This window comes from Garra rufa, chromosome 19, assembly GCF_049309525.1.
Source record: "Garra rufa chromosome 19, GarRuf1.0, whole genome shotgun sequence".
In the NCBI taxonomy this organism is placed as follows: Eukaryota; Metazoa; Chordata; class Actinopteri; order Cypriniformes; family Cyprinidae; genus Garra; species Garra rufa.
The window spans coordinates 21054902-21080853 of NC_133379.1; the positions used below are offsets into that span (position 1 = coordinate 21054902).

The 25952-nt window shown below is 34.4% G+C and overlaps 4 protein-coding genes across 4 annotated transcripts; 1 reads left to right on the forward strand and 3 right to left on the reverse strand.

The window, feature by feature from the left end:
- Window positions 1-137: 137 nt before the first annotated feature.
- tmem45b (transmembrane protein 45B) lies at window positions 138-4488 on the reverse strand. The gene is made up of 6 exons (XM_073823914.1): window positions 4347-4488; window positions 3128-3336; window positions 1554-1757; window positions 1277-1461; window positions 1061-1203; window positions 138-981 (listed from the first exon to the last, which is right to left on the reverse strand). Exons 2-6 carry the CDS (start codon window positions 3327-3329, stop codon window positions 864-866), a joined length of 852 nt encoding a protein of 283 aa, XP_073680015.1. The 5' UTR covers window positions 3330-3336; window positions 4347-4488; the 3' UTR covers window positions 138-863.
- A 343-nt stretch (window positions 4489-4831) lies between these two features.
- On the reverse strand, window positions 4832-7168 carry LOC141291917 (guanine nucleotide-binding protein G(I)/G(S)/G(O) subunit gamma-8). The gene is made up of 3 exons (XM_073823917.1): window positions 7042-7168; window positions 5789-5899; window positions 4832-5698 (listed from the first exon to the last, which is right to left on the reverse strand). The coding sequence occupies exons 2-3, from the start codon at window positions 5870-5872 to the stop codon at window positions 5570-5572; spliced, it is 213 nt and encodes a 70-aa protein (XP_073680018.1). The 5' UTR covers window positions 5873-5899; window positions 7042-7168; the 3' UTR covers window positions 4832-5569.
- Window positions 7169-10897: 3729 nt separating this feature from the next.
- On the reverse strand, window positions 10898-11471 carry LOC141291916 (syncollin-like). Its single transcript, XM_073823916.1, has one exon. The coding sequence runs from the start codon at window positions 11469-11471 to the stop codon at window positions 11076-11078; it is 396 nt and encodes a 131-aa protein (XP_073680017.1). The 3' UTR covers window positions 10898-11075.
- Window positions 11472-15197: 3726 nt separating this feature from the next.
- Window positions 15198-22029, forward strand: LOC141291909 (replication factor C subunit 2-like). Its single transcript, XM_073823910.1, has 11 exons — window positions 15198-15328; window positions 15507-15576; window positions 15682-15723; window positions 15801-15907; window positions 16034-16135; window positions 18889-18989; window positions 19142-19299; window positions 19660-19725; window positions 19832-19912; window positions 20002-20115; window positions 21773-22029. The coding sequence occupies exons 1-11, from the start codon at window positions 15219-15221 to the stop codon at window positions 21881-21883; spliced, it is 1062 nt and encodes a 353-aa protein (XP_073680011.1). The 5' UTR covers window positions 15198-15218; the 3' UTR covers window positions 21884-22029.
- The last annotated feature ends 3923 nt before the right edge of the window (window positions 22030-25952 follow it).

Below are 25952 nucleotides of genomic sequence, written 5' to 3' on the forward strand. Positions count from 1 at the left end.
AAATAACACTTTTCTGTTGTAACATATTTTAAAATGTAAAAAAAAGAATATTCATGTGATCAAAGCTACATTTTTAGCATCATTGTTCCAGTCTACAGTGTCACATGATCCTTCAGAAATTATTATAATATGCCGATTTGCTGTTCAAGAAGCATTTATTATTATTATTATCAATATTTAAAACCTATTTTTAGAATATTTAAATTCTAAAAGTTGAGTGTATTTTTTCAGGATTCTTTGATGAATAGAAACATCCAAAGATCAGCATTTATTTGACACAAAAAGCTTTTGTAACATTTTGTAACAATTTTGGACCATTCAGTAGCTTAGAGTCAGTATAATTTAATTTTTAGAAAAGAAATTATAGATATGAATACTTTTATTTAGCAAGGATGACTTCAAAAGTGAAGATAAATAAATATAATGTTACAAAAATATTTGTATTTCAGATACATGCTGTTTTTCTGAACTGTCTATTCAAAGAAACCTGGAAAAAATTTACTTGGCTGTTTTCAAGATGATGATAATAATAATAATAATAAATAATAATAAATATTTTTTGAGCAGCAAATTAATATATTAGAATGATTTCTGAAGGATCATGTAAAAAAATCATAAATACATTTTTTTTTAAATATATTCAAATAGAAAGATTATTTTAAATGGTAAAAATATTAAAAAATTTGACTGTTTTTGGTGTACTTCGAATCAAATAAATGCAGGCTTGGTGAGCAGAAGTGACTTCTTTAAAAACATTAACTTGAACATTCTATTCAAAGACTTTTGACTGGTAGTGTAGTCCAATAGAAAGAGAAAATAGTAAAAAGCTTTGGATTCAGTGCATTAAGTCTTGGGAGTCATCACTACTCTTCATCTGATTCCTGGAGCAAAGCCTTCTGGGAGCTAGAATCTGAAACAGTGCACTTTCTGAGGCCCATCTCCATGTCGCCTAGCTGCCTTCCTTCACACCATTTTGAAGCACTGGAAACATCATGAGAACAATATAAGCAAAACGAAACAGTGGAAACATTTGGATTCATCCAAAATGGTGTCCACTCACCAAAAAACTCCACAGTAGCAAATGCCCACGATCAGCAGAGCCACAGTGTAGTGCCAGCAGAAGCACATGGTGACAAACATGATGTTGTCATGTCTTTCCAGATCCCACTCTTCTCCATTTAGAGGATACAGCACAAACCCAATCTGAAATGACAACAGATATCTCAACATTTTCTTTTTAAACCAGAAATTTCTTCTACGAGTTTAAGATCCTTACCTGATAGAACCACGTGCCTTGTAGGATGGCCAAACTGCACCTGAGAAGTTCCAGCACTGTGTTTTCTCGCTTAAACACCTCCATCAATGTGCTGGCGGCTCCACCAAACACCGCAAACAGAAGCAGAGAGTGAATGTGCTGGTCCAGAGTGGGACGATTGTGGACATGGAAATAGAAAAGGAACCCTGGAAAGGAGAGGGAATGACATTTCAGGAAGCTCAATGGCTGGCTACCACTGTATATATTTACTTTAATAATGACTCATTTTGCATGATACCTTCCACAAAGAGAGCTAAAGAAAGGGAGAGGCGGTCAAGACCAACTGGCACGTGGCGAGAAGACATGCTGAGAACATCTGCAATGCCAGAGATACCGAAGAACAAGTACATGGTGCTGTGCTGCCAGTTCATCAGCTTCACCCAGCCATTCTGATACAGATGTGCATGAGGGCCATCGGGTACAAACTGCTCTGCCATGATCCCTAGAGAGAGATTTCAGTGTAAAACACTTTATTTTTGGGTTTGGCTTGCATTTGGGTGTACTTACAGTGTACCTGCCTAAGAAACTATATGGGGTAGGGTTAGGTTTAAGGATAGGTTCAGGGTTAGTACCTTTTTAGCTAGTTATTTTAATTACTATGTAAGTACATAGTATGTACACAAGTAACAGGATGGTAAAATACAGTGCTCCTGACGTTTGAAATAAGGAACAAGGGAAATTTATGACAGAATTTCTAAGCTCCTCTCTTCCATACAATATATGTAAATAGTGACCTCAATCAACCAGGCATTTCCAAAACAGGATTTTCAGTGAATATTAACTTTAGTCCATTTTGATGCATTTTTTTGTCTTGACATCATCTCGTCTACATTCACTTTCTAGTACAGAGAGTAGCTTGGACATTCTGCTAAATGTCTATTTTGGTGTTTCCTATTCATTAACTATTTTCAAGATACAGTTGAAGTCAAAAGTTTACATACACCTTGTAGAATCTGCAAAATGTTAATTATGTGACCAAAATAAGAGGGATCATGCAAAATGCATGTTATTTTTTTATGGTCTGAATAAGATATTTCACATAAAAGATGTTTACATATAATCCACAAGAAAATAAGGGGCTCAGCAACTATTACAGAAGGTTCAAATGCTCACTGATGTGTCGGATGGAAACACAATGCATTAAAAGCCGGGGGTGAAAACTTTTTGAATTTGAAGATTAGAGTAAATGTAACATATTTTGTCTATTTTTTTGGGAAACATGTATCTTCTGTAGCTTCTAAACGGTAGTACTAAATGGAAAAATATGATATTCAGGCAAAATAAGAAAAATGTACACATCTTTATTCTGTTCAAAAGTTTTCACCCCCAGCTCCAAATGCATTGTGCTTTCTTCTGATGCATCAGAGAGTGTTTGAACCCTCAGTTGTCCTCAGTGTGAAAAGATGGATCTCAAAATCATTGTTGGAAAGGGTTCAAATACACAAAAATGTTGAGAAACCGAAGAATTTGTGAAACCTGAAGGATTTTAATGAAGAACAGCAGCCAGTTTAATTGTTCAGGACAAACAAGGGACTTTTATAATAAAACATCATTTATGTGAAATATCTTATTCAGGTCAGTACTAAATAAATTAAAAAAAACATGCATTTTGTATGATCCCTCTTATTTTGGTAAAATAATTAACATTTTGCAAGATGCGCGTAAACTTTTGACTGCAACTGTATATGTCCATAAATGTTCATTTTATTAGCACAATGATTATTTTACCTCATGTCATTCTCATACTTTTTCAATGACAGGAAATCTGATATGAAACCAGGGTAAAGTGTGTAAATATGATTTGCAGCTCACCAACAAAGGCAAAAAAGATCTTCAAAGCTCCTTCGATTAAATCTATGCGGTTGAAGAGTACAGTGTGCATTTGTCTGCCCCTGTCTCCATGTTGCCTGTCTTTTTTCTTCTGTATCTGTCGGAATGGGTACTTTATCGACCACCACAGGCCAAACAGCAGGAAGAATGTACCAGGTAATGCATGTCCCTTGAAGTTGGCCATCCTTCCCCTTAAAAAACCCCAATGAGAACTATTAAAAATGTGAATCGTTTAACATTTCAATGTCAGCTACAACAAAATACATAAATATAGCTTCCAGCAACTGGAAAGCTGTTTAAACCTGGCTCTCATAGGACCTGAACATTAGTCATCGTGTCATACAAACCAAAGTTCAGTATGATAAGCCTTTATTACTTGAAGCAATAACAAAAGGCAGTTCTCTGATAATCATTAAGTAAAGAAATAAATATATAGATATGAAAAATGTCATTGATAGGAATGTTAGAAATATTAACTAGAAATATTAAGGCAGTGAATCTCTGGTTGGGATCCATATCAACTGTAAACAATTAGTAACAAAGCTCTGTCTAAAGATCAGATATAGTTCAATTTATATAAATATTAAGAATCTAAGGAAGTTCTCCTTGCAGCTGTCGCCTTTGTCTTGACGCTTCAAGTCATCTTTCGTCAATCAGGTTGGAAATCAAGTTTTTCCCGGTTGGTAAGAAGCGCTTTTATTTACTCGCGCATGTGTGGGAGCTTATTGTCTTGCAAGGAATCAAGTTGACTATTCTATCTCAGTAGTCTAGGCAGAATCCTCCAAGGAGACTTAGTAACAACAATATCAGATACAATATACTTAAAATAGTTGTTATTGTTACTGCAATTAAAATTGCGTATAGAGACCACCTTCATACAAAACAATAATAATAAATAGGCTAAATAAAAAAATGACGAAAATATGTCTTGCTTGTTTGAAATAGACTTGTAATTTATGATAATTTTACAGTAGTAACACTAAAACGAATTAAAACTTTGATTACCATGCTAAATGTAATTAATATACATCACCCCTAGACAAACAAAATGATTGTTTGAGCTCAAAACTAAGCAGTATTCGTATTCATATAGTTCATAAAATAGTAATCTCTGGTACGTATTTCTATAATTTAATTCTAGGCAAATACTGACCATGTAGAGTTTAATTCTAAATGGTGTAATCTTGTTTGTTTACTTTACCTTGGCTCTGGCCTGTGTTGTCACGGCAGGGCGCCCAGTGCTCCTCTACGGGTCTTGTGATGGGAATATCCTAGTTACCTGTTCTCAAAAAGCACACCTGCTGCCTTGCGTTATGAAAGATGACCCCGCCCCTCATGAGTTTGACTGACAGCAACCATGGCAGCAACGTGCAATTTAGAATAGAAGACCCGCCCACCTGCTCCTGGGTAAGTGCCAACTTTACGTTTTTCTATACGGAGCTGCTTTATTATTATAATTAAATACTTTTTTGTGTTTAATTATTCGCGTTCATAATGTTGTATAGAGTATCTTAAAAACAAAAATGGTTACAAATACAAATTTAGAAATGTAGGTATGCAGGTATCGATGAATTTGTACAGGAAAGGTTCATGGAAGTTAATATATAAACTATTCACGGAAGCTGATAGTCAGTCACATAACAAACAAACCTTATGCAGAATGAACTTTGTTCGCTCTTGTTTTATTGCTGTTGTGTGGGCTAAGCACCTCACCAAACACTCATAGCAGCTGTAATGTATGGATGAATGGAGATCAACAAACATTTTAAAACCGTAGCGCCACCGTGAGGAAAAAATAGTATGTGACCCTGAACCACAAAAAACATTATAAGGGTCATAAGGGTCAATTTTTTTTTTTTTAATTGAGATTTATAAATCTGAAAGCTGAATAAATAAGTTTTCCATTGATGTATGGTTTGTTAGGGAAAATGATATTTGGGGGAGATACAATTGTTTAAAAATCTGGAATCTGAGGGTGCAAAAAAATCTAAATAGTAAGAAAATCGCCTTTAAAGTTGTCCAAATAAAGTTCTTAGCAATGCATATTACTAATCAGAAGTTAAAATTTGATATATTTACGCTAGGAAATGTACAAAATACCTTCATTGAACATGATCTTTGCTTACTATCCTAATGGTTTTTGCCATAAAGGAAAAAATGTCAATTTTGACCCATACAATGTATTTTTGCATATTGCTAAGACTGGTTTTGTGGTCCAGGGTCACATATATTAATTACTAAAGACTAAATTATAATAACCTGGATGAATGAAAATTCCAAAACACAAAGAAACCTGCTCTTGTAGCCTAAAACATAAAGGGAGATTATTCACATTTATTCGTAACATTTATGAAATCAATGAAAAATTTGGCTCTGGAATGTCTTCAAAATAATACAATAAACATTGTGGACTATAAATAACATCTACAGAATCGTGCAGAAAATTTTCTTCTCTCTGAAGGGGTTTTCTGAGGATGGTACGGGGGTCACCAGGGGGTCTTCTTTTGCATGGGACTCACAGTACGCCATCAGCTCAGCTGCTGCTTTAGATACCTGTGCAAAGAAATACGTTTCATAAATATGCATTTTCTTTTTTTCTGAATTGTGTATGTTAAATAGTAAATCTATAAAGATTTGTCTTACCATCATCCTATCAATGTTCACCTCCAGTTTGAGTTGTTCCACTGTTTTCCGCGCATCTGCAATCTTGGCCATGTTATTAGACATTCTGCTTTTGAAGATCCCAAATTAACCCTGCAGGAATACAGCACAAAAAAAACAAACCCCAGGAGAGTCCAGCTAAATGCATCTGGTAGATAACAACTCACCTCTAGATCTACAGATGTCTGATGGTTTAGTTCCCTAAGAAGACAACGCTATTGGCTCCTCTAGGCTATTAAAGACATCTCTGTTGCAGAATTGCACTAATTGTTTTGCTGGGTCTCAGCTGGTTGTGTTTTGGATGAGGCTCAGTGGGAGAGGTGAAACAGAGGAGTGCAGAAATCCTCTGGAGACCACAAATAATCTGCTCACTTATTAATATAAAGTCATAGTATGCGCTTCACACTTTTAACATTAAAGTCACAATTTCATACTTTTCGCTCAACAGCTGAACAGTATGTGACCCTGGACCACAAAGCCAGTCATAAGGGTCAATGTTTTGATATTGAGATTTAAATATCACTCAGATACAATTAGAAAATTTAAATCGGAGGGTGTTGTATTGAAAATATTGAAAAAAAAAATGCCTTTAAAGTTGTCCAAATTAAGTTTTTAGTAATGCATGGTACTAATCAAAAATTAAGTTTCGATATATTTATGGTAGGAAATTTACATAATATCCTTATGAACCATGATCTTTACTTAATATCCTAATGATTTTTGGCATAAAAGAAAAACTTTTTTTTTTTTTCAATTTTGACCCATACAATGTATTTTTGGCTATTAAAATATATCCATGCTACTTAGGACTGGTTTTGTCATCCAGGGTCACATATGTTGTTTGAGATGTTCTATTGAAATGAGTTTCAAACAGTTTTAAGAGCATTAAATTTTTTTTCTTCAGAAATTTAGAACACGGAAATTTCGTTACTGGCAACATAGATTTCCATATGAAAATCTAAGCGCACCAAAATTTGAATTATGCAGCTGCAAAGCAATGAAATGTAATGTAACATAACTGCTTGTCATATTATATTACATGTTTCACTCCATACTAGATATTTTTACAACAAATACTTAAAATAAACTACCTAATTTAACTAACAAATGCATGTTGCTCTTTAAGATTTGAAGCATACTTTGAATTAAAAATATAAAATTATATATTAAGCCAAAACTAAACTTAGAAAACCAGATTTAATACAGCATGCTGCTTATATATCTTAATGACTTACCACTGCTGATCCAGATTTATCCGTGATGCTGCTGGCAGAAGACAACTTTTGTTATCGTAGATTGTTTGTTGTACACATTACAACCTCCAGGACTGAATGAAGAGATAGTAAGGAGTGGAGAGATGGGAAAAGCTGCCACCTCTCATAATTAGCTTTTATTCCTCCCCCTATATTGGGCTAAAGAGGCAAGTCACAGGCATCATGGGGTGTGACCTTCAGCTGAATATCTCAGTCATGCATAATAGCATATGAGTGATACCTGCCACCACAATGAGCTGCACTGAGCTATTATGTTCAATAAAAAAACTGCCATTTCAACAGACATATAAAACATTCATTTAACTGAAAAAGATAAAATAATTAATGCAAGATGGTTTAAATAGAGAATCATTTTTATTATTTGTATTTGCAGTATAAAACCTCCAACAAACTGAAAAGACAGACAGACAGAAGGATATTAATAGCTATCCTGCATGTGATTGCATTTTTTTTTTATCTTTTATTATTTGTGAGTAATAAATATTTGCACACTTGATTAAAATGTCTCTTCTGATATGAATTCCACTTGAGGACTGTGAAAGCCGGAGAGAAAGTGAAGCTGTGGTTAAGTGTTTCAGTTCTCATCATTAATACCTGGGGAAGGATTGGTTGTTGAGCTCGCCGCAGGTGGCTCAAAGCTCTTCTCCAGGGCTTTAATGTCAACTGGCTCATTAGCAGCTGTTTTCAGACATGATTTATTGATCTACATGTTCAGTGCAGATGTAGCTAAATGTAGCCAAATCCAGCTCTGAATTAGGTGCTGAACAATCAGCTTTGGCATTTAAATATTTAATCATGGCACTAATTGCAATAATTGATCACTCAGAGAGTGAGGGAGAGAAAAGAAAAGAAAAGAAAAGAAAAGAAAAGAAAAGAAAAGAAAAGAAAAGAAAAGAAAAGAGTTACTACTCGTTTCATGTTTGATATACATTAATATGCAGAAATGTCACTCTTCCAGTCCAAAAAAAAAAAAAAAAAAAAAAGACACAGTTGCATAGTCATTTCCTGATTCTCTTTGGCTCAGTGCCATATTGTAAAGCTACAGGACTTAGTATATTTGGATTAGCATTTCAGAACTCGCCTCTGGCGGTTGTAGTAAAATGTTTGCACATGTAATTTCTGTGTAAGGTGCATTTCAATGATAAAATCCACTCACTCCTTTTTTTAATCTTCATAAATCTTAAGCAGTGTCTCAGAACAAGCGTTTGCAGAAACTGTAAAATATGACGTCAGCATTGAAGTAAGAAATGTGTTCTTATTAGAGGTACAGAAATTATTTATTCAAGAGCAGTGAGTGAAACTTGCTGATTGTTGCTACTGAAAGTGGTCAATTATTGTCATGTTTTGGGCTGTACTAATTGGCTGGACCGGGAAAAACATTTGGAGTACTATAGACTGCCTAAGGATATAACAAATCAAGGAGAAGAGTGCAAAAACCTGTTTACAAAAGGCAAACCAAATTTTAAATTGATATGGCTTTAAAATGCATGACTTCAACATGATAGACACAATAACAAAACCAAACAGATGTTTTTTGTTAGTGTATCTGAGATCCGAGGTGGGGAAGGGGGCGGGGAACAGTAGCTCATTTGCATTTAAAGAGCTTGTTTCTGCTTCCACTCAAAAAGATGTAATAAATAATGTGTGGGGTATTTTGAGCTGAAACTTCACAGACAGATTCTGGGGACACCTGAGACTTGTATTACATATTGCGAAAAGGGGCACAATACATGCCCTAACATACTTATATAATTGTATTTTTCTTAACCCACTGGATTTTTATTTCTCTTAAGGTTGTTTTAAACAAAAACCTTACTAAAATTTGTTTTGATGTATTTTTAAAACAAGAAAAAGAAAAATTACTTAAGGACATGAGGTAGGGAAACGTCATTTAAACAAGTTCTAATTTTAGCTTAAACAATTTACAATTTTAAAGTACATATATTTTGCTTTTAGATGTTACTGAACTTTACCAAAATAAAAGGGATCATACAAAATGCATGTTATTTTTTATGTAGCACTGACCTAAATAAGATATTTCACAAAAGACATTACAAATAGTCCACAAGAGAAAATAATAATATTGTGTTGTTATCTGAATGATCCACAGCTGTTTTTTTTTTGTTTTTTTTTTTATTAACAGTCGTTAATGAGTCCCTAAACAGTTAAACTGCCTGCTGTTCTTCAGAAAATTCCTTAAGTTCCCACAAATTCATTGGTTTTTCAGCATTTTTTTGTATTTAATCCTTGTGCGGTCTTCGGTCACTTTTGACCGGAGAATTTTACATTTTATATTTTTAAAAATCACAGCTTCATCAGAATGCAATGAGACTTAGTGACTTTTATGGCACTCGGAATGTGAACACAGAAAAAAATTGAGGACATGATTTGAACATTGGGCGTAAAAAAATAGTAACACTCTTGGTCTTTGGTCAGAAATGACTGACCATAGGAAATGAATGGGAAAAAGACAAAAACACAGCAATTCAGAGAATATTTGTGTGCACAATCGATAAATCGGACACAAAACTTAAAAAGTACACAGTAGTGAAGGCATTCAGGAGTGAAGATCAGGAGTGTGATATAGACACATCCAATCACACAATGTTTTGAGAATATGTGAAATCCATTCAATAATTCAGTCATAATGCAGAAAAGCTCACAGCAGTGAAGTGGTAACACTCTAAAACATCAAGACTGTAAAATAAATAAAAAAGGGTTAAACCCTTTCCAACAATGACTGTATGATTTTGAGATCTATCTTTTCAAACTGTGGACAACTGAACGACTCATATGCGACTATTACAGAAGGTTCAAACACTGACTAATGCTCCAGAAGGAAACATGATGCATTAAGGGGGGTAAAACCTTTTTGAATTTGAAAATCAGGGTAAATTTAACGTATTTTGTCTTCTGGGAAACATGTAGCTTCTGTAGCTTCTAAAGGGCAGTATTAAATAAAAAAATATATATATGAGTGTTAAAATACACAAAAATGCTTAAAAACCAAAGAATTTGTGGGACCTGAAGGATTTTTCTGAAGAACAGTGAGCAGTTTAATTTTTTAAACAAACAAACAAGCAAAATAAAAACAAAAACAGATAGCAACACAGTATTAAGAAATGTTTATAAATGTAACTGTTATTTTTTATTTGTAAACATCTTTTATTTAAAATATCTTATTCAGGTCAGTTATACATTAAAAATAGCATGTATTTCGTATGATCCCTCCTATTTTGGTAAAATTTTGCAGATTCTGCAAGGTGTATGTAAACTTTTGACCTCAACTGTATGTTTTTTATTGTAAATACCATGATTTTTTTTATGTACATCACTTTTAGAAAAATGCTTATTGTTTGTTAATACCTTTCCAAAAGTGAAGTGATGAGAGAGAGAGAGAGAGAGAGAGAGAGAGAGAGAGAGAGAGAGAGAGAGAGAGAGAGAGAGAGAGAGAGAAAATAAATCCATGAAAGTATGAGATGTGAGAATTTTTCATGTTGGCTAAACGACACTATTATGGCTGAAAGTTTTATGTATCAGTTGCAAATACTGTCCTGTGAAAACATGCTGTAAGTCTTTCATAAATTAAAGATTTTTTTTGCACCTTTAAAGATCGTTACAGTGCTAAAGAGTTTTTGTGAGCAGTTTAGTGAAGTGAAAGCAGGAAAAACAATGTATAAAACTAAAATGTTTCACTTTCAATTTCAAGCACTGATATTGGTTTTGTTAACGGATTTGACATCTTACTAAAAAGTTGTGAAACTGTAAGGTTGTTTCATTACACTGAATTCAATAAAAAAGAATCATGCACAAGGTCTTGAATGTTTCTGCATCACGTTCCTGCAGAGATCCTCTGCAGCAACATGTGGTGTTTACTTCACTTGAGCAGAATCACAATGAGCAGAACATCTGAAGACACAGATTTATCAGAGTTACAACTTTACTCTTGTGTTATTGACATTATGTTAATGTCCTTTCAGCCTCATGCTTCTCGTCTAGCATGTGCAGTAGTATCCCGAGATGGAATCGTTCCAGTCTCCAAACAGGCCTTTCTTCACTTCCTTAAGGTGGTACACGATGCCAGCTGAAAACTTCTTCTTGTATCCTTCCTTCTTGGATTTCGACCACACTGTCAGAGAGCAGCCTCGGCCCACCACAATAGACGAAATCCGGTTATTCCAAGCCCATGACATGATGGGGCTGTCTTCATCAGGATAAACGTACAAGAATTTGCCAGTACAGCTTTCATCATAGTAGTAGCTGCTGTCCTCGAACATCTGAGCACACAGCCTGCTTCCATAATCATCTTTCAGTGTGGCTGGGTCGGGACACTCAGCATTGAGTCCCTCGAAGCACAGAGCTGCCAGGAGAACAGCAATGACCCCCTTCATGTTTTCAGCGTGTTGAGTGAAAAAGGAATTATTTGCCCTGAACTATATACATGGAGTTTCTCCATACGAATGACGTGTGTGAGAAACATCAGATTGTCCAACAGACTCTGTGAAGGTCATCTGCAGATTTTACACAAAGTTCTTTCCCGAAAATGCAATTCAGCAAAAAAAAAAAAAAAAAAAGGCAAACAGTGTATTTACATGTATTCATGTAAGTATAATCTATATTAGCAAAAGTATTTTGCTCATTTTTAAAAATATATCTGAAACTATATAATATGCTCTATGAGTTATCCAAATTGGAGACACAATACAAATTATTGTATCTTTTAGGAAAAAAAAAAACATCACAGATGTTCACAAACCTAACAAAATATAACCGCATGTTCATGCAGGGTCAGAAAACTCTTGGATTTCATCAAAAATATCCTAATTTGTGTTCCGAAGATGAACAATCATCTTATGGGTTTGGAAAGACACAAGGGTGAGTAAATGATGACAGAATTTTCATTTTTGGGTGAACTATCCCCTTTAATAAGATCACATATAAATGTCTTTTGAATTGTTCCAATCTGCGAACAAGTTTTTTCTCACTTGATGGTACACAATGCCAGAGGAAAACGTCTGTGATCCTTCCACGCCCACGAAGCACATAAAGCAAGCAGATAGGCATCATGTTGAGTAAACCAAGGTCGTGTATCCTGCTACACAGCTAAAACAAGTTTACTGAGAAACCTCTGGTCTACTGACAGATGCTCTGAAGGTTGAGAATTCAAACAGCTTTGGCCATCAGATGATTAGTTCAATCTAATCTTATGTACTACTGAATACATTGTTCTGCTAATTTATGCTGTCTAAACCACGGGAAAAACACGTGGAAGCTGCAAAATCATATAGAGAAGGACTTAGTAAGCAGAAAAGGGCGCAATATTTTGACAAACTTAAGTTAATAGGTAATAAAGATGCATATAAGCAGTATTAATTAAGATATTAGCCTAATATTTCACCTACCTACCGGAAATGATAAGAACCCTGCTGAAAAAACAGCTAAAACCAGCCTAGGCGGCCCCCGCCTGGTTTTAGCTGGTCAGCAGGCTGGTTTTAGAGGGGTTTTAGCCACTTTTCCAGCGCTGCGTGACCAGCTAAAACCAGGTACTTCTAGCTTAAACCAGCTAAGACCAACCTGGTTTTAACTGTTTTTTTTCAGCAGGGAACAAACACAAATGTTGTCAAGATTCTTGCCCTGGAAATCCTGGTTCAGTTTGGCCAACCACAAACTTTTGGCAGTCTATAGTACTCCAAATGTTTTTCCTGGTCCAACCGATTAGTACAGCCCAAAACATGACAATAATAAATAATTTTCAGCAGCAATAATCAGCTAAATATGCGATTTCGTTCGGTTTAGTGCCATTGTTTACACTCAGTGCCGCCAATATGGACGATTGATGATGTGTTGTGAAAACACTCTATAGAAAATAACAGGAAGAATAACAATGTGCGGTAAACGGTAGAACTGTTTACACTACAAAAAAGTGTGTTCATAATTAAGATAATACATTAAAACAACAATTTGCAATATCAAGCAGCAAAACAAGCTGTTGTACAACTAAAAATAGCTGGATGTGGATGAGACTGGAAGTCAGACCCATAAAATGTACAAAATGTGTGCCACTCTTACGTGAAAAATAAGGTGGATAGATGCTTTATGCATCTAAAACCTGGGTCAGATGGTTTTTGACTTTATAGGCTTGTTGGCCGCTAACTGTTTTCTGTAACATTTTGGTGTAGTCTAGAAAATTATGCCCAAACAATATTAGTGTTCATGACCTACAGTATTTCATTGTTTATTTGTTTTATGAATAAAAAAGTCACTTGGTTTGAGTCATACTATATACCACAGCCTCCTAAGCTTTTACTTAGACACAGACACAGACACAGACACAGACACAGACACAGATCTTGTTGCGATCGGTACCTACAGTTCTTGTTTTTGGGTCGGGTATTGTGTATTCAGAGCAGTGTTGGGTAAGTTACTTTAAAAAAGTAATTAATTACTAATTACTAATTACTTCATCAATGTTGTATTTAAAATACTTATCTAATTACTGTGTCTAAAAAGTAACTTAAATACTCAATAAGTAATTTAACTAAATACTTCTTAAAATCCCTATAAACCTTGAGTGGACAAAAAATAGAAATTAAACTCTTTAAATAATAGATAATTAAATAAAACATGAGTCAAACATTAAATAGTTTAGCATTTTAGCTTTTTTAATAATCTATATTACATTCTATGAAAACATTCTATAATAATAAACTTTTTTGTAAGAAATGTAACCTTCTTTCGGTAAGAAACACAATTCCAGAATAACAAAATATATATATTATTCTTAAGAAACTTAAGAAAAGTTAAAAATGACATGTATCAACCTGTAAACGTGAAACTTAATTTAAAACAATGAGTTCTATAAATGTTTTACTTTATTTAAACAAATCTAAAATGTTATTTAGAATTTCAAGGAGCTTTTATAATACTATCCATTATTTTAATATTTAAAACATTTGACCATTTTTGTAATCATGTCATGTGTTTCCACAAAGTGAACTGTAACCTTGCTCATTCAGACACTTTTCTGCGCTACCGAAGTAAAATCAAGTTTTGCCTGTTTAGCAGGAGTTGCCGCAGTTTTATCCGTCGAATATGAAGGATCACACAGAAGTGTTCGTCTATGCTGCCGTGTCAGGTGCTTGAGTACTCGTGCTATTGACAGCGCAGCGGCCGATAGTTTTTTCTCCCCAGGACATAGCTTACATATTACTGTAATGTTCTTGTCTGCTTGTTTCAGAAAACCGAAGTAATGGGCATATTTCCATTTCGCAAAACAGCCACTCGCTTCAGCCGAGTCCAACATCCCCTTTAAGAATACCATAGGAGTATGCAGCAAACTTGCGCGAAATCACGTGCACCTGCACTTCAACGATTTTAAAGCGGCAGAGTTTACTTTCACATTTAGAAGATTAATTAATCAAATTAAATAATGATATTCAGCGAGTTTAATTATTTTACAGTGTAACGCAAGTACATTAAACGTAACTGTAATTAAAATACTTAAAAATGAACAGTAATCAGTTACTCTACTTTTTCAGTGGAAAAGTATTTTAATTACAGTAACGCGTTACTTAGTAACGCGTTACACCCAACACTGATTCAGAGCAGCTAGTAAAGCCATTATCTTCATGTTTTCAGTATCTTTAGGGATCATTGTCCTACATTTTTTCAGTGTAAGAAACTTTAGATTGGCCAACAGATGCTCTGAAGGTTAGAAGTTTCACCAAACCTTAAAAGCAAGTCAGATTTTTTCATTCATTCATTCAGTAAGTCAGTCAGTTCATAAATAAATAAATAAATCCTATCTTTTTTAAAATATTTGCTCATGTTCGATGCTAAATCTATTCAAGTATTGTGCTAATTCTGTAACATTTTGGTGTAAAATACAGAATTTAAACCATTTTAGTGTTTCTTTAACGTATTATCTCAAAGACGAAGATAAACTATATTATTTTTATTTTTAAAATTAGATTTTTAATTTTCCGTTTTAGTTTGTTAAGTACTAGAATTGTATTTATTTTTTAATAATAATATTAATCTCTGGATAAAAACTCACAAGCTCTCGTTTCCGGAAGTGGCGTCATTTCAGTTCTGTTTTGTTCCTGTAGTGGCGGGAATACGCGCCTCTCACGGGCAACATGGATGTTGAAATGAAAGAGGCAGACAGTGAACCAGGTCAAGCCGACGGACCGCCTAAAAAGGAGGATACTGCACCGAAACCATCAACGAATGCTTATGAACTACCGTGGTACGATTTTTGACTGTTTGTAAGCGCGCTGTTGTGCTATTTCAATCACTTTAATGTCGCTAAAGATAGCGAGGCTGCAGTTGTGTTTACAGTAACTAAACTGCCAAACTTTCTTTTCTCTGCAGCTGCATGTTCGCTGTATTAAGTAATTCTGGTTAAAATGTGTTATTTCTAACAGGGTTGAAAAATACAGACCTCTGAAGTTGAATGAAATCGTTGGAAATGAGGAAACTGTCAGCAGACTGGAGGTCGGTATGACAGATAGCACATAGGCTAACTTACTGATTTGCCTTATGTGGTCAGTGAGCTTCTGGAAAGCTAATTTTTTCTCTTTTGCCCTGTTATTGCCGCAGGTGTTTGCAAGAGAAGGAAATGTGCCCAACATCATCATTGCTGTAAGTTAAAATGTGCTTTCAGAACTAGGTGTCACCGTGTCACTATCCGTTACAATGAAGATCATGTTTGTTTTTAGGGTCCTCCTGGCACGGGGAAAACAACCAGCATTTTGTGTTTGGCTAGAGCTCTTCTTGGTCCAGCTATGAAAGATGCTGTGCTTGAGCTGAATGCCTCAAATGACCGGTAAGAGGAAGGGATTGTACAAGTAATGAGTGTTTTCAAATAGGATTTCTGTGTATCCAATATTTTGGATGGTCATATTCACATTTTAATTACTGTTAATTAATGTTTGTCTCTTATTAATTTCAGTGGGATTGATGTTGTGAGAAACAAAATCAAAATGTTTGCCCAGCAAAAGGTCACACTCCCTAAAGGTCGTCACAAGATCATAATCTTGGATGAGGCTGACAGGTAAGAATAATTGTTTTCTTAAAAACATGTATTTATTATTGAAAATATGTGTATGTGATTTAGTAGTATTAGAAAAATTTCTTTAAAAAATAAATTTAAATGAAAGGGAATTCTGGTTATTAAGGCTTAATATAATGTAAATGATGTCTCTTACTGATATATGTAGTAGAAAACCTATAAACAGTTACGTTATTTAAAAAAAAAAACAACAACATATTTTGGACTGTGGGGGTGCGCCATTATTTTGACGTGAAATGGTTGCACTCTGTGAGCTAGTAGCGTGTTGCTACTTTTACCACAACACAGAAAATAAAGTAGTTATACGATGACCACAGCAATTGAAAGGGCTTACAGGTGGTGATGGATATAAGCGTTGGCTTAAACCAGGGGTGCCCAATCCTGTTCCTTTTATCCGTCAAAAAGGCGCCTCTTTAGCAATGCCGCGCAGAGAGTCGGTTCTATGCTTCAGAAACTTGCCGCCGTATAAACACAAGCATAGAGTGGTCGCATCGCCTTAACGCGCAGCAAACGTGAGCAGTGAAAATGGGTAAGAGATTTATTCATCATGTAGTGTAGATAGATTAACTGAGTATAACCAGAGTGTTTTTTAAAGTGCAACTCGCATTAGACAAGGCTACACTAATTAGTGATGAAGTACTTTAATGATGTACATGTTCTTGCTCGTTCTTTGTAGCTGCTTTTGAGGAAATGTAAGCATTATTTTATATTATTTTATTTTATTATTTTATTATTGCAGTCATTATGATAACAGGTAGTAAAATATGGTTTAGGCTGAATTAAATACGATATTTCAGAATCTGTCTGTATATAGTAAACATAAACATTGACCTCAGTAACATCTGCATTCATTAGAATTACCATGAGATAAAATGGCACTAAACATATGCACGTGAATTGCATGCGCATGGCTTCTCCACATTCTGTTGAACTGAGCTACAACATGAACTGATGACAACGATCAGACATACAGTGGTAACATCATCGCAGTGTGACGGGTAAAAAAAATACATTCATTTACATTCATGCACGCACATTTACCACTCTCTGAAGATAGCAGAGAATGAAACCGAAAGTAAACTTGAACCTGTCTGGCAGAACTACCGTCAGCGTTCTGTAATCGCACAATTAAGGCACATGCCCAATAACGAGACTACCCTTACAAAACGAATAAGGAATTTAGTACATAGGTAATTAAATTAGCACGATAGTATCGTGTATCGGCGATCTCTCATGCTGATGATAGGACGATATGAAAATTGTGCATATCACCCAACACTATTGGGAACCCCTGTCTTAAACCATATGTCATACCATAGATTTTCCCCACAAGGAGTGTAAACGCCCCCGGATATCAAGTGAAATCTGTGCTGAGAACCTCCTTCAGTGGCTGTGGCATCATGGCTAGGGATGCTCAGATCCGCCTTTTTTGCCTCCGATGCCAATACAAAGGGTTTGATCACGGCCGATAAAGATCCGATAACAGTGAAGTTTTTTTTATTTATTTATTTTATTTATATCACTTTTTGTTCATTTAAATAAATGTAGAATTTATATGTATCTGTGTTTGGAACTGATAATCATTCTTTCACCGTTTCAATGACTGTTTCATTATAAAGAAAAAGAAAATAATAAATCGGAAAAATATTTGTCTATTCTTAATCTATGACAAAAATATATCCTAAACTACGTTAGTGGATAATTCAGCAGCAAAAGTTATTCTAGAAAAATTAGTGCACATTAATTTTAGAAATCCAAACTTTTTGTAAAAAAATTGCAGTTACTGCGCGCATTAAAAACAATTTATAGTCCTGTGTTACTCCTGTGTTTGTTCTCAGACACCAGGTAGCAAGTAACATGATTTAGAAACAACATTAAACTCCGGCATGACGAAGTCCTTTTATGTGAAATCATAGACATTTATCTATAAATCTAGCATAATAATGGGCTATCGTATGGATTCAGAAGACTTGAAATATAGTGCACAAAAATGTTATTGTTTTATAATGCTTTTATATGGCTTAATGGTAACAGAATAATACGCACAATATCGGATTTGGATCGGCCCTCTATGACCGATACCTGATCCGACGAAGCATGGCAGTACTGGAGACGATACCCAATATGAATATCGGATCGGAGAATCCCTAATCATGACAAGCGTCTGCATGTTTACATCCTGCCAGAATGGCATCTAGCATTTCTTGTCTCTGCCATTTATTAACTCTTTCAATAGCTGTGGTCGACTAAAAGTCTCAAAGGCATCAGCGCTAAAGTGGAGAGAACAAAAATGTGGGTCTTTAAGAAGTTTTATTCGTTGACAGGCATCTTCCCATTGTTTTCTCCTCTTCTTATCGCTAGGAAAGCAGTGAAGTCTTACATTGTTTCTCTTTTTGGCCTTTGACTGAAAATTATAACCGAAAGCCGCATAATGTGGCATTGTATTAGTATTTTACTTTCCTAAAATAGCAACTGGTAGCACCAGTAGCTCACTGAAGGCAACCATTTGACGTCATTGAAATAATAGCGCCCCCATAGTCCAAAATATGTATGAATGGTATGGATTTTTTAAAATGTAAATCTTTCATGGGTTTTCTACTACATATTTCAGTAAGATACATTGTTTGCTTTATATTAAGTGATACAAGTCTTAATACCTGTGGTTCCCTTTAAAAAAAAATATATGTATATAAAATAAAGTGCTTCATGCAAATGTTTTTGTATTTCTCAAACAGCATGACAGATGGAGCCCAGCAGGCTCTAAGAAGAACAATGGAGATCTACTCCAAAACCACACGCTTTGCTCTGGCATGTAATGCATCAGATAAGATCATAGGTGAGTGACGTGGCACATAAAACACTAGTGCTGTTTACAGTAGATTGACATTTAAATCTTTGACGTGCTTCAAATGAGCTGTAACACTAAAGTACATGCCAGCGCATACACAAAACAGAAAGTTCTCATTTTATCTTGTCATTGGGTTGCAGAGCCCATCCAGTCCCGCTGTGCAGTGCTGCGTTACAGTAAACTTAGAGATGACCAGATTATGATGCGTCTGACAGAGGTGGTTGAGAAGGAGAACTTACATGTCACCAATGATGGCCTAGAAGCCATTATCTTCACTGCTCAAGGGGACATGAGACAGGTCAGAAAAATATATTTTTCTATTTTTGTGTGTATTATGAATAATAATTATAATAAAAATGAATTATATTATTAGTATTATTTAGTTTATCTAGAATGGTAATTTTGGTACTATACGTGTTAATTTAAAATTGAACATTAGAGATAGGAAAAATAAAAATAAACATTTTAGAAATTGTACAATAATAACCTAAAAAAATATTTTATTTTCGTATTTATTTTTTGTTAATTTATTGTCTTTTTAATTAATTTTTTTTAGTTTCACTTAATTTTTTTTTAAATGTATTTTTATCTAGGCTCTAAATAACTTTTAAAAAATATTGTTGATAGACTTTTTTTTTTTTCCTTTTTTTTAATATAGGCTCTGAATAACTTGCAGTCAACAAATTCTGGATTTGGTTACATTAACAGTGAAAATGTCTTCAAGGTATTTTTGGATATACATTTTATTTTTGTCTCTTTCTAATGCATGGAAATCATTTCAGTAAAAAAAGTGTATTGGTGATAAAGTACTAAAAGTGTTGTGTCTGCAGGTGTGCGATGAGCCACATCCTCTGCTGGTTAAAAGCATGCTGGAACACTGTGTCAACGCCAACATTGATGAAGCCTACAAGGTATTACTAAACATTAGCCCTAAAAATTATTCAAAATCTGTTTAAGAAATAACAGTCACTGGATGAGACTGAAATGCATCTCTCTCCAGGTAATTGAGCAGCTTTGGTCACTCGGATACTCACCGGAGGACATCATCGGAAACATCTTTAGAGTGTGTAAGACCTTTCAGATGGCAGAATATTTGAAGCTGGAGTATATTAAGGTGTGTATTACCTTTGTAGTACCTCCCTAAGTAGCATTTACATTTGATTTGAAGGATTAGTTTACTTTTAGAATAAAAAATTAATGATAATTTACTCCCCATGTCATCCAAATTGCCTTGCCTTTCATTCTTGATTCAAGGTTTTTGAGGAAAACATTCTTCCATGTAGTGGACTTTAATAGGAGCCAATGGGTTGGCGTTCCAAATTGCAGTTTCAGTGCAGCTTCAAAAGATTAAGGATCCTATCTAGTGAAATGACATGTGCGTGAAGTACCGACCCAGTGTATTGAATGTGCAAAGAAAGTTAAACGCACTTTACAAAAAAAGGTTAATTATGCTACAATTATGTTAGGGATGCACCGAAATGAAAATTCTAAATTAATATCAGTATACGAAGTATAATCGTCTCTCATTGTCTCAGAGAAAATGCACGTCAGATGCTGAAAGCACTGTCAGTTTTTACTTTCACTTTAACATATTGCGCAGTTTTCACGTTGCTTGTGTGATATCCAATGGCTCACCTCCATGGTTTAAAACATAAACATTTTTAAAAATACAGTATATAGAAAAGACATATCTTTAAAATATTGTGACGTAACACCAACGTAAAGCCATTGTTTTTCACTCACTGAAAGCTACATCTGTCTCGATCTCTGCTCTCATCACTGCAAGCATGACTGCAGACACACCCCCTCTTGAAATTTCAGCATTACAAGTTTTGCAAATCGCTATCCGTGGGTCATTCTCAGATCAACTGAAATACGTCCACACCGCAGACATGTTGCTTCAGACAAGCACGTGCAGGCTGCTTTTTGTTTGCGTCAACATACTGTTTTGGCCGTGTTGTTTCGGTGATAAAAATCTTTTGTGGCCGAATATTCGGTGCATCCCTAAATTATGTTGAATGATTTTGTGGTTGACCCAGTGTTTACTAAGTGAACGTGCAAAGCCAGATGGCCTTTACAAAAAAGGTAAAACAATGATGTCAGATGATATTGAAGTTAGAGGAGAATATTAAATGGAGTTTTGGAGCCCTACCCTACCTTTTTCGTCCAAAGTACGCAGACAAAGACCTTTTCCAGCGTGATTACATTATGTGTGAAAACGCATATATGCATTGGAGAGCTAGTGCAAGACAAGCATTTATGGTTAAAATTATATAAACTTTTATTTTTTTTAGAAAATGACTGATCGTTATACTAGATGAGACCCTTATTTCTCATCTGGGATTGTGTAGAGTCCTTTGAAGCGGCACTGAAACTGCAATTTGGACCTTCAACCTGTTGATCCCCATTAAAGTCCACTATATGGAGAAAAACCCTTTCATCCTATCTTTTCAACTAAAGAAAGAAAGACATGAACATCGTGGATGACATGGTGGTGAATAAATTATCTGAAAATTTCTATTCTGGTAGTAAACTAATCCTTTAAATTTTAAAACTTCCATTCTGTAACACAATAGAGGCAGCATCACACAAATGTTCTCACATTTGTGAAAGTACTCTATATCAGTGATGTTACAGAGATAAAATAGTCTCAACGTGTTGGTCCACAAGGTGACCTGCTCTTGCCTACTGTTATAACATAAATTGTTTAAACTACCTTAATAGAAACAAGAAGTTGCATGTTTATTTTATTCACACTTTCGATTCCCCAGGAAATTGGCTACACGCATATGAAAGTGGCAGAAGGGGTGAACTCTCTATTACAAATGGCCGGGCTGCTGGGTCGCCTGTGCAGCAAGACAGCTGCACCTGATGCAAGCTAAAGACGAGATGTTATCAAATAATCACACTTCAGCCACATTGTCCTAATCTACGGGACATATAGTAAGACTTTTATATTTTGAAAAAAAAATAATAGTTGTAAAAATACAACAAATTGCCGTAATAAAAATGTACAAAATCCTTTTGATGTTGTGAGTGAGGACCTGTTTTTGGTCTCAAAGTTCTTAGCGCATAAAGTGCAGCATAGAACTAATTCCATTTACCTAATGAGAATACCATATGTCAGAAATAGTCTAGCAGAACTAGAGGTTTCAATTTCAACCTAGTGATGCCAATGACAATTTTAAAGCAAGAGAGGAACACATTAGCAACAGCAGATGCAGACACCAACATGCACTATAATGTTCCCCCACCTAAATCTGACTCTTAGCCTGATAGCTTTGTTTCATTTGTGATGAAATGGGCAGGATACTTATCTGACTCATTTGTCACACCTCTGAAATGGGCTACAATGTTCACAGCTCTCTTAATATGTAGCCTTCATGCTTAGTGCCCTTTGTATGCGTAAAGTATTTTAGGGCATCTTGTAGTTTCTAGCACTTTATTGACGATAAATTAAATAATTGTTTATTGATCAACAAAGATGACAATTCTACACACATTCACACTAAATCTGATTTGACTACTTAAAGTTCAAACAATATTCAAAACAGTATTCTTTTAATTTAATAACAGTAAACCAAAATCAAAATGTGAAAAGGAAAACGTGTTGGAGATTTCTTTCTGATGTGAACATGGTTCCTATTCACTGTGTGATTTCATTCACGTAGTCTGGTTCCTCTGTATAAAGGGGGGAAAAAGTAAGTACCGCCATCTCAAATTAATCATAAAAATGTTTTATCACTGTTATTGGTTTAATACAGCGGTTCTCAATTCCAGTGCTCGCGCCCCACCTCTCTGCATATTTTGCATGTCTCTCTTAGTTAACACCTGATTCAAATAACCAGCTGGTTTGAAGTGAACTCCGTGCAGGAACTGTGTCCACTTCGAAGGGCAGTAACGTTGGAATAGAACAAACGTCTGAAGCGATACGTGAAACACAAAATATGCAGAGCGGTGCGGCGCGAGGACTGGAATTGAGAACCACTGGTTTAATAATAAACATATTACCTTCCTCATGTCTTTGGTCCCAGTTTTCATAATCATAGCTATCTGCAGAAACTGTGTCAAACACAATAATAAGCAAAGAAAGTTTTTTTTTTTTTTTTAATAAATAAAAATCATGTCAAGTAAAAAAAGTTTAAATTGCTCTTAATTCTTAAACGTTTTTTAAAAAGTGTATTAAATGTATTTTAAATATTCAAAAACATTCATAAATTACATTTGAAAAAAATTGAATTAAAAAAATTAAAGAAAAAATACTTGTACACTACATACATATTTCAGTCCTCCCTCTCTCTCTCTCTCTCTCTCTATATATATATATATATATATATATATATATACACACACACACACACACTACTGTTGAAAATATTGAATGTTTTTTAAAGAAGTCTTTACTGCTTATCAAGGCTGCGTTTGATAAAAATATATAGAAAAACACAGTAATATTGTTAAATATAATAGGAATTTAAAGTTGTGGTTTCCTGTTTTAATATGCTTTTAAATCAAAATTTATTCCTGTGATGAAAAGCTGAATATTCAGCATCATTACTACAGTCTTCAGTGTCACACAATCCTTCAGAAATCATTCTAATATGCTGATTTATAATCAATGTTGGAAAGAGTTGTGTGGCTTAATTTTTTTTTTTTTTTTTGGAAACTGTAATACTACTTTAGGATTCTTTGATGAATAAAACATTACAAATAACAGCATTTATTCAAAATGGAAATTATTTGTAACAATATACACTACCGTTCAAAGTTTGGGGTTGGTAAATATTTTTTTTTTTTGAAAGAAATTAATACTTCTATCCTGCAAGGATGTGTTAAATTGATAAAACATGATAGTAAAGACTTATATTGTTAGAAAAGATTTCTGTTTTGAATAAATGCTGTATTCATCAAAGAATTCTAAAAAAGGTTCACAGGGTCTAAAAAAAATATTAAGCAGCACAGCGGTTTCCAACATTGATAAATCAGCATATTAAAGATTTCTGAAAGATTGTGTGATACTGAAGAGTAATGGCTGATGAAAATTCAGCTTTGCATTACAGAAATAAATTATATTTTAAGGTATATTAAAAAAATAACTTATTTTAAATTGCAAAAATATTTCATAATAGCACTTTCTGTGTTTACAGATAAAATACAAAAGTAAAAATCCTACTGATCACAAACGGCTGTCTGTGTATGTGTGTGTGTGTAAAGCCAAATGTAATTTTATAAATTAATAACCACCAACCTGAGTCATGTCGCACATTTGTTTTTGGGTTGAAATTCTGGTATGTATCCCCATTTTGCTCTGCATCTGGAATGTGAATGAAGCATTTCATTAAAAGAACTGTTTTAAGCACCTTGTTTATTAGTGCAATGAATCACACACGTGAACAATTTTTCAGTTGTGTGTGATTTGTTGCCACTTTTTGTTCAGCAGCTTTTGCACTCTGCATTTATCATCTACAGTTTTATGACGTTCACAGGTTCCTTGGTACTCAGTCACTTGACCTCATTTTTTCGTGTGAACAGCTGAAGAGAGTGAACTGTGAAATGGTTACAATAGACAATGACAATTATCAGCACACATTTACCTGGGTTATCCTCGTTTGCATAAACAAAATTTGGAATTGGGTCCCTATGAAAAAAAAAAAGTATGAGTATCAAACACAGATTGTGGAATAATTTTTAACAAACTTAGCTTTTGTCTAAGACAAAGTCTAAGACTTTGATTAGTATCTTGCAGACAATACTCACACATATGTTGGTTCCAAGATACCATTTTCTATTGCAGAAACATACATGCATTACTATCGGTTACAAGTTTGTATTTAAAATGACTTTCATCAAAAGTAATGTCTTACAAGCACAATAATGATGACACTTACCATCTGGAAGGTTTTGATAACTCTCGTGGTCACCTACTTGGAAAGTGTCAAAAAAATAAACTGAATACATTTTAGAGAAATAAATCCTAAATTGTTACCATAGAGATAACAGCTTAAACATCACAAATTCCAAAAGAAAAACTCTTACTATTCATAAGTGTGTTCATTGGAGATCGCCTGTGAAAATAAAATAAAAAATCATCACGCCTGTAACATCGCCTTAATTTTGATCTTTCTATTATGACTATTCAGCGAAGACTTCATTTTGTTCATTTAATCATTACAGCCTCTGAATGCTTTCAGTTATGTTTCAGTTTCCCTACCCAGAATAATAGAGTATAAAGTGGCATGACTATAACAGGAAATGACACTAATAATAACAAATAGCTGCTTAAATGTTCCTACCTTGATGTTGACAACGTCTCTCTTTGGGTTGGTCTTAGCACTTAAAAAAATGACATGATATGAATAAAATCTCATTCATGGCTAATGACGAGCGCATTTTGAATGTCAGCATTTCTCTGACAGAAAATGTGTGTAAAAGTAAGTGTTTTGTAATATTCTGAAGGTAAAACACTAAACATAAGTCTATAATGAGACGAGTTTCCCCTTCGGAATCTGTTAAAAGTGGACGTAGTTTACCTGTTTTAGGTTTTCTGCTTTCCGCATAATCTTGATTGCTGAACACAAAAATAATAAGTTATCTTTACACACACACACACACATGCTCTACCAGTCAAAACGTTTTAAACAAAGATTTTTTTTTCTGCTTACCAAGCCTGCATTTATTTGAGCCGAAGTACAGCAAAAACAGTACAATTTTGAAATATTTGTACTATTTAGTTTTCTATTTGAATATATTTTAAAATGTAATTTAATCATAAGCTGAATTTTTAGCATCATTACTCCAGTCACATGATCCTTCATAAATCATACTAATATGCGGCTTTCACCCCCGAAAAAAAAAAAAATTACTCAACTGTTTTAAATATTGATAGTAATGATAAATGTTTCTTGAACAGCGAATCAGCATGTTAGAATGATTTCTGAAATGATGCTGAAA

Excerpts from the sequence above, each read along its gene's own strand:
- tmem45b (XM_073823914.1), bottom strand. The coding sequence starts at position 3,329 with ATGGCCAACTTCAAGGGACATGCATTACCTGGTACATTCTTCCTGCTG. Across the intron at positions 1,758-3,127 it reads GATCTTTTTTGCCTTTGTTG|GGATCATGGCAGAGCAGTTT; the intron begins GTGAGCTGCAAA and ends ATCTCTCTCTAG. Across the intron at positions 1,462-1,553 it reads TTTAGCTCTCTTTGTGGAAG|GGTTCCTTTTCTATTTCCAT; the intron begins GTATCATGCAAA and ends TCTCCTTTCCAG.
- LOC141291917 (XM_073823917.1), bottom strand. The coding sequence starts at position 5,872 with ATGTCTAATAACATGGCCAAGATTGCAGATGCGCGGAAAACAGTGGAA. Across the intron at positions 5,699-5,788 it reads TGAACATTGATAGGATGATG|GTATCTAAAGCAGCAGCTGA; the intron begins GTAAGACAAATC and ends TTCTTTGCACAG.
- LOC141291909 (XM_073823910.1), top strand. The coding sequence starts at position 15,219 with ATGGATGTTGAAATGAAAGAGGCAGACAGTGAACCAGGTCAAGCCGAC. Across the intron at positions 19,913-20,001 it reads ACATTGATGAAGCCTACAAG|GTAATTGAGCAGCTTTGGTC; the intron begins GTATTACTAAAC and ends ATCTCTCTCCAG. Across the intron at positions 20,116-21,772 it reads TGAAGCTGGAGTATATTAAG|GAAATTGGCTACACGCATAT; the intron begins GTGTGTATTACC and ends TCGATTCCCCAG.
- LOC141291916 (XM_073823916.1), bottom strand. The coding sequence starts at position 11,471 with ATGAAGGGGGTCATTGCTGTTCTCCTGGCAGCTCTGTGCTTCGAGGGA.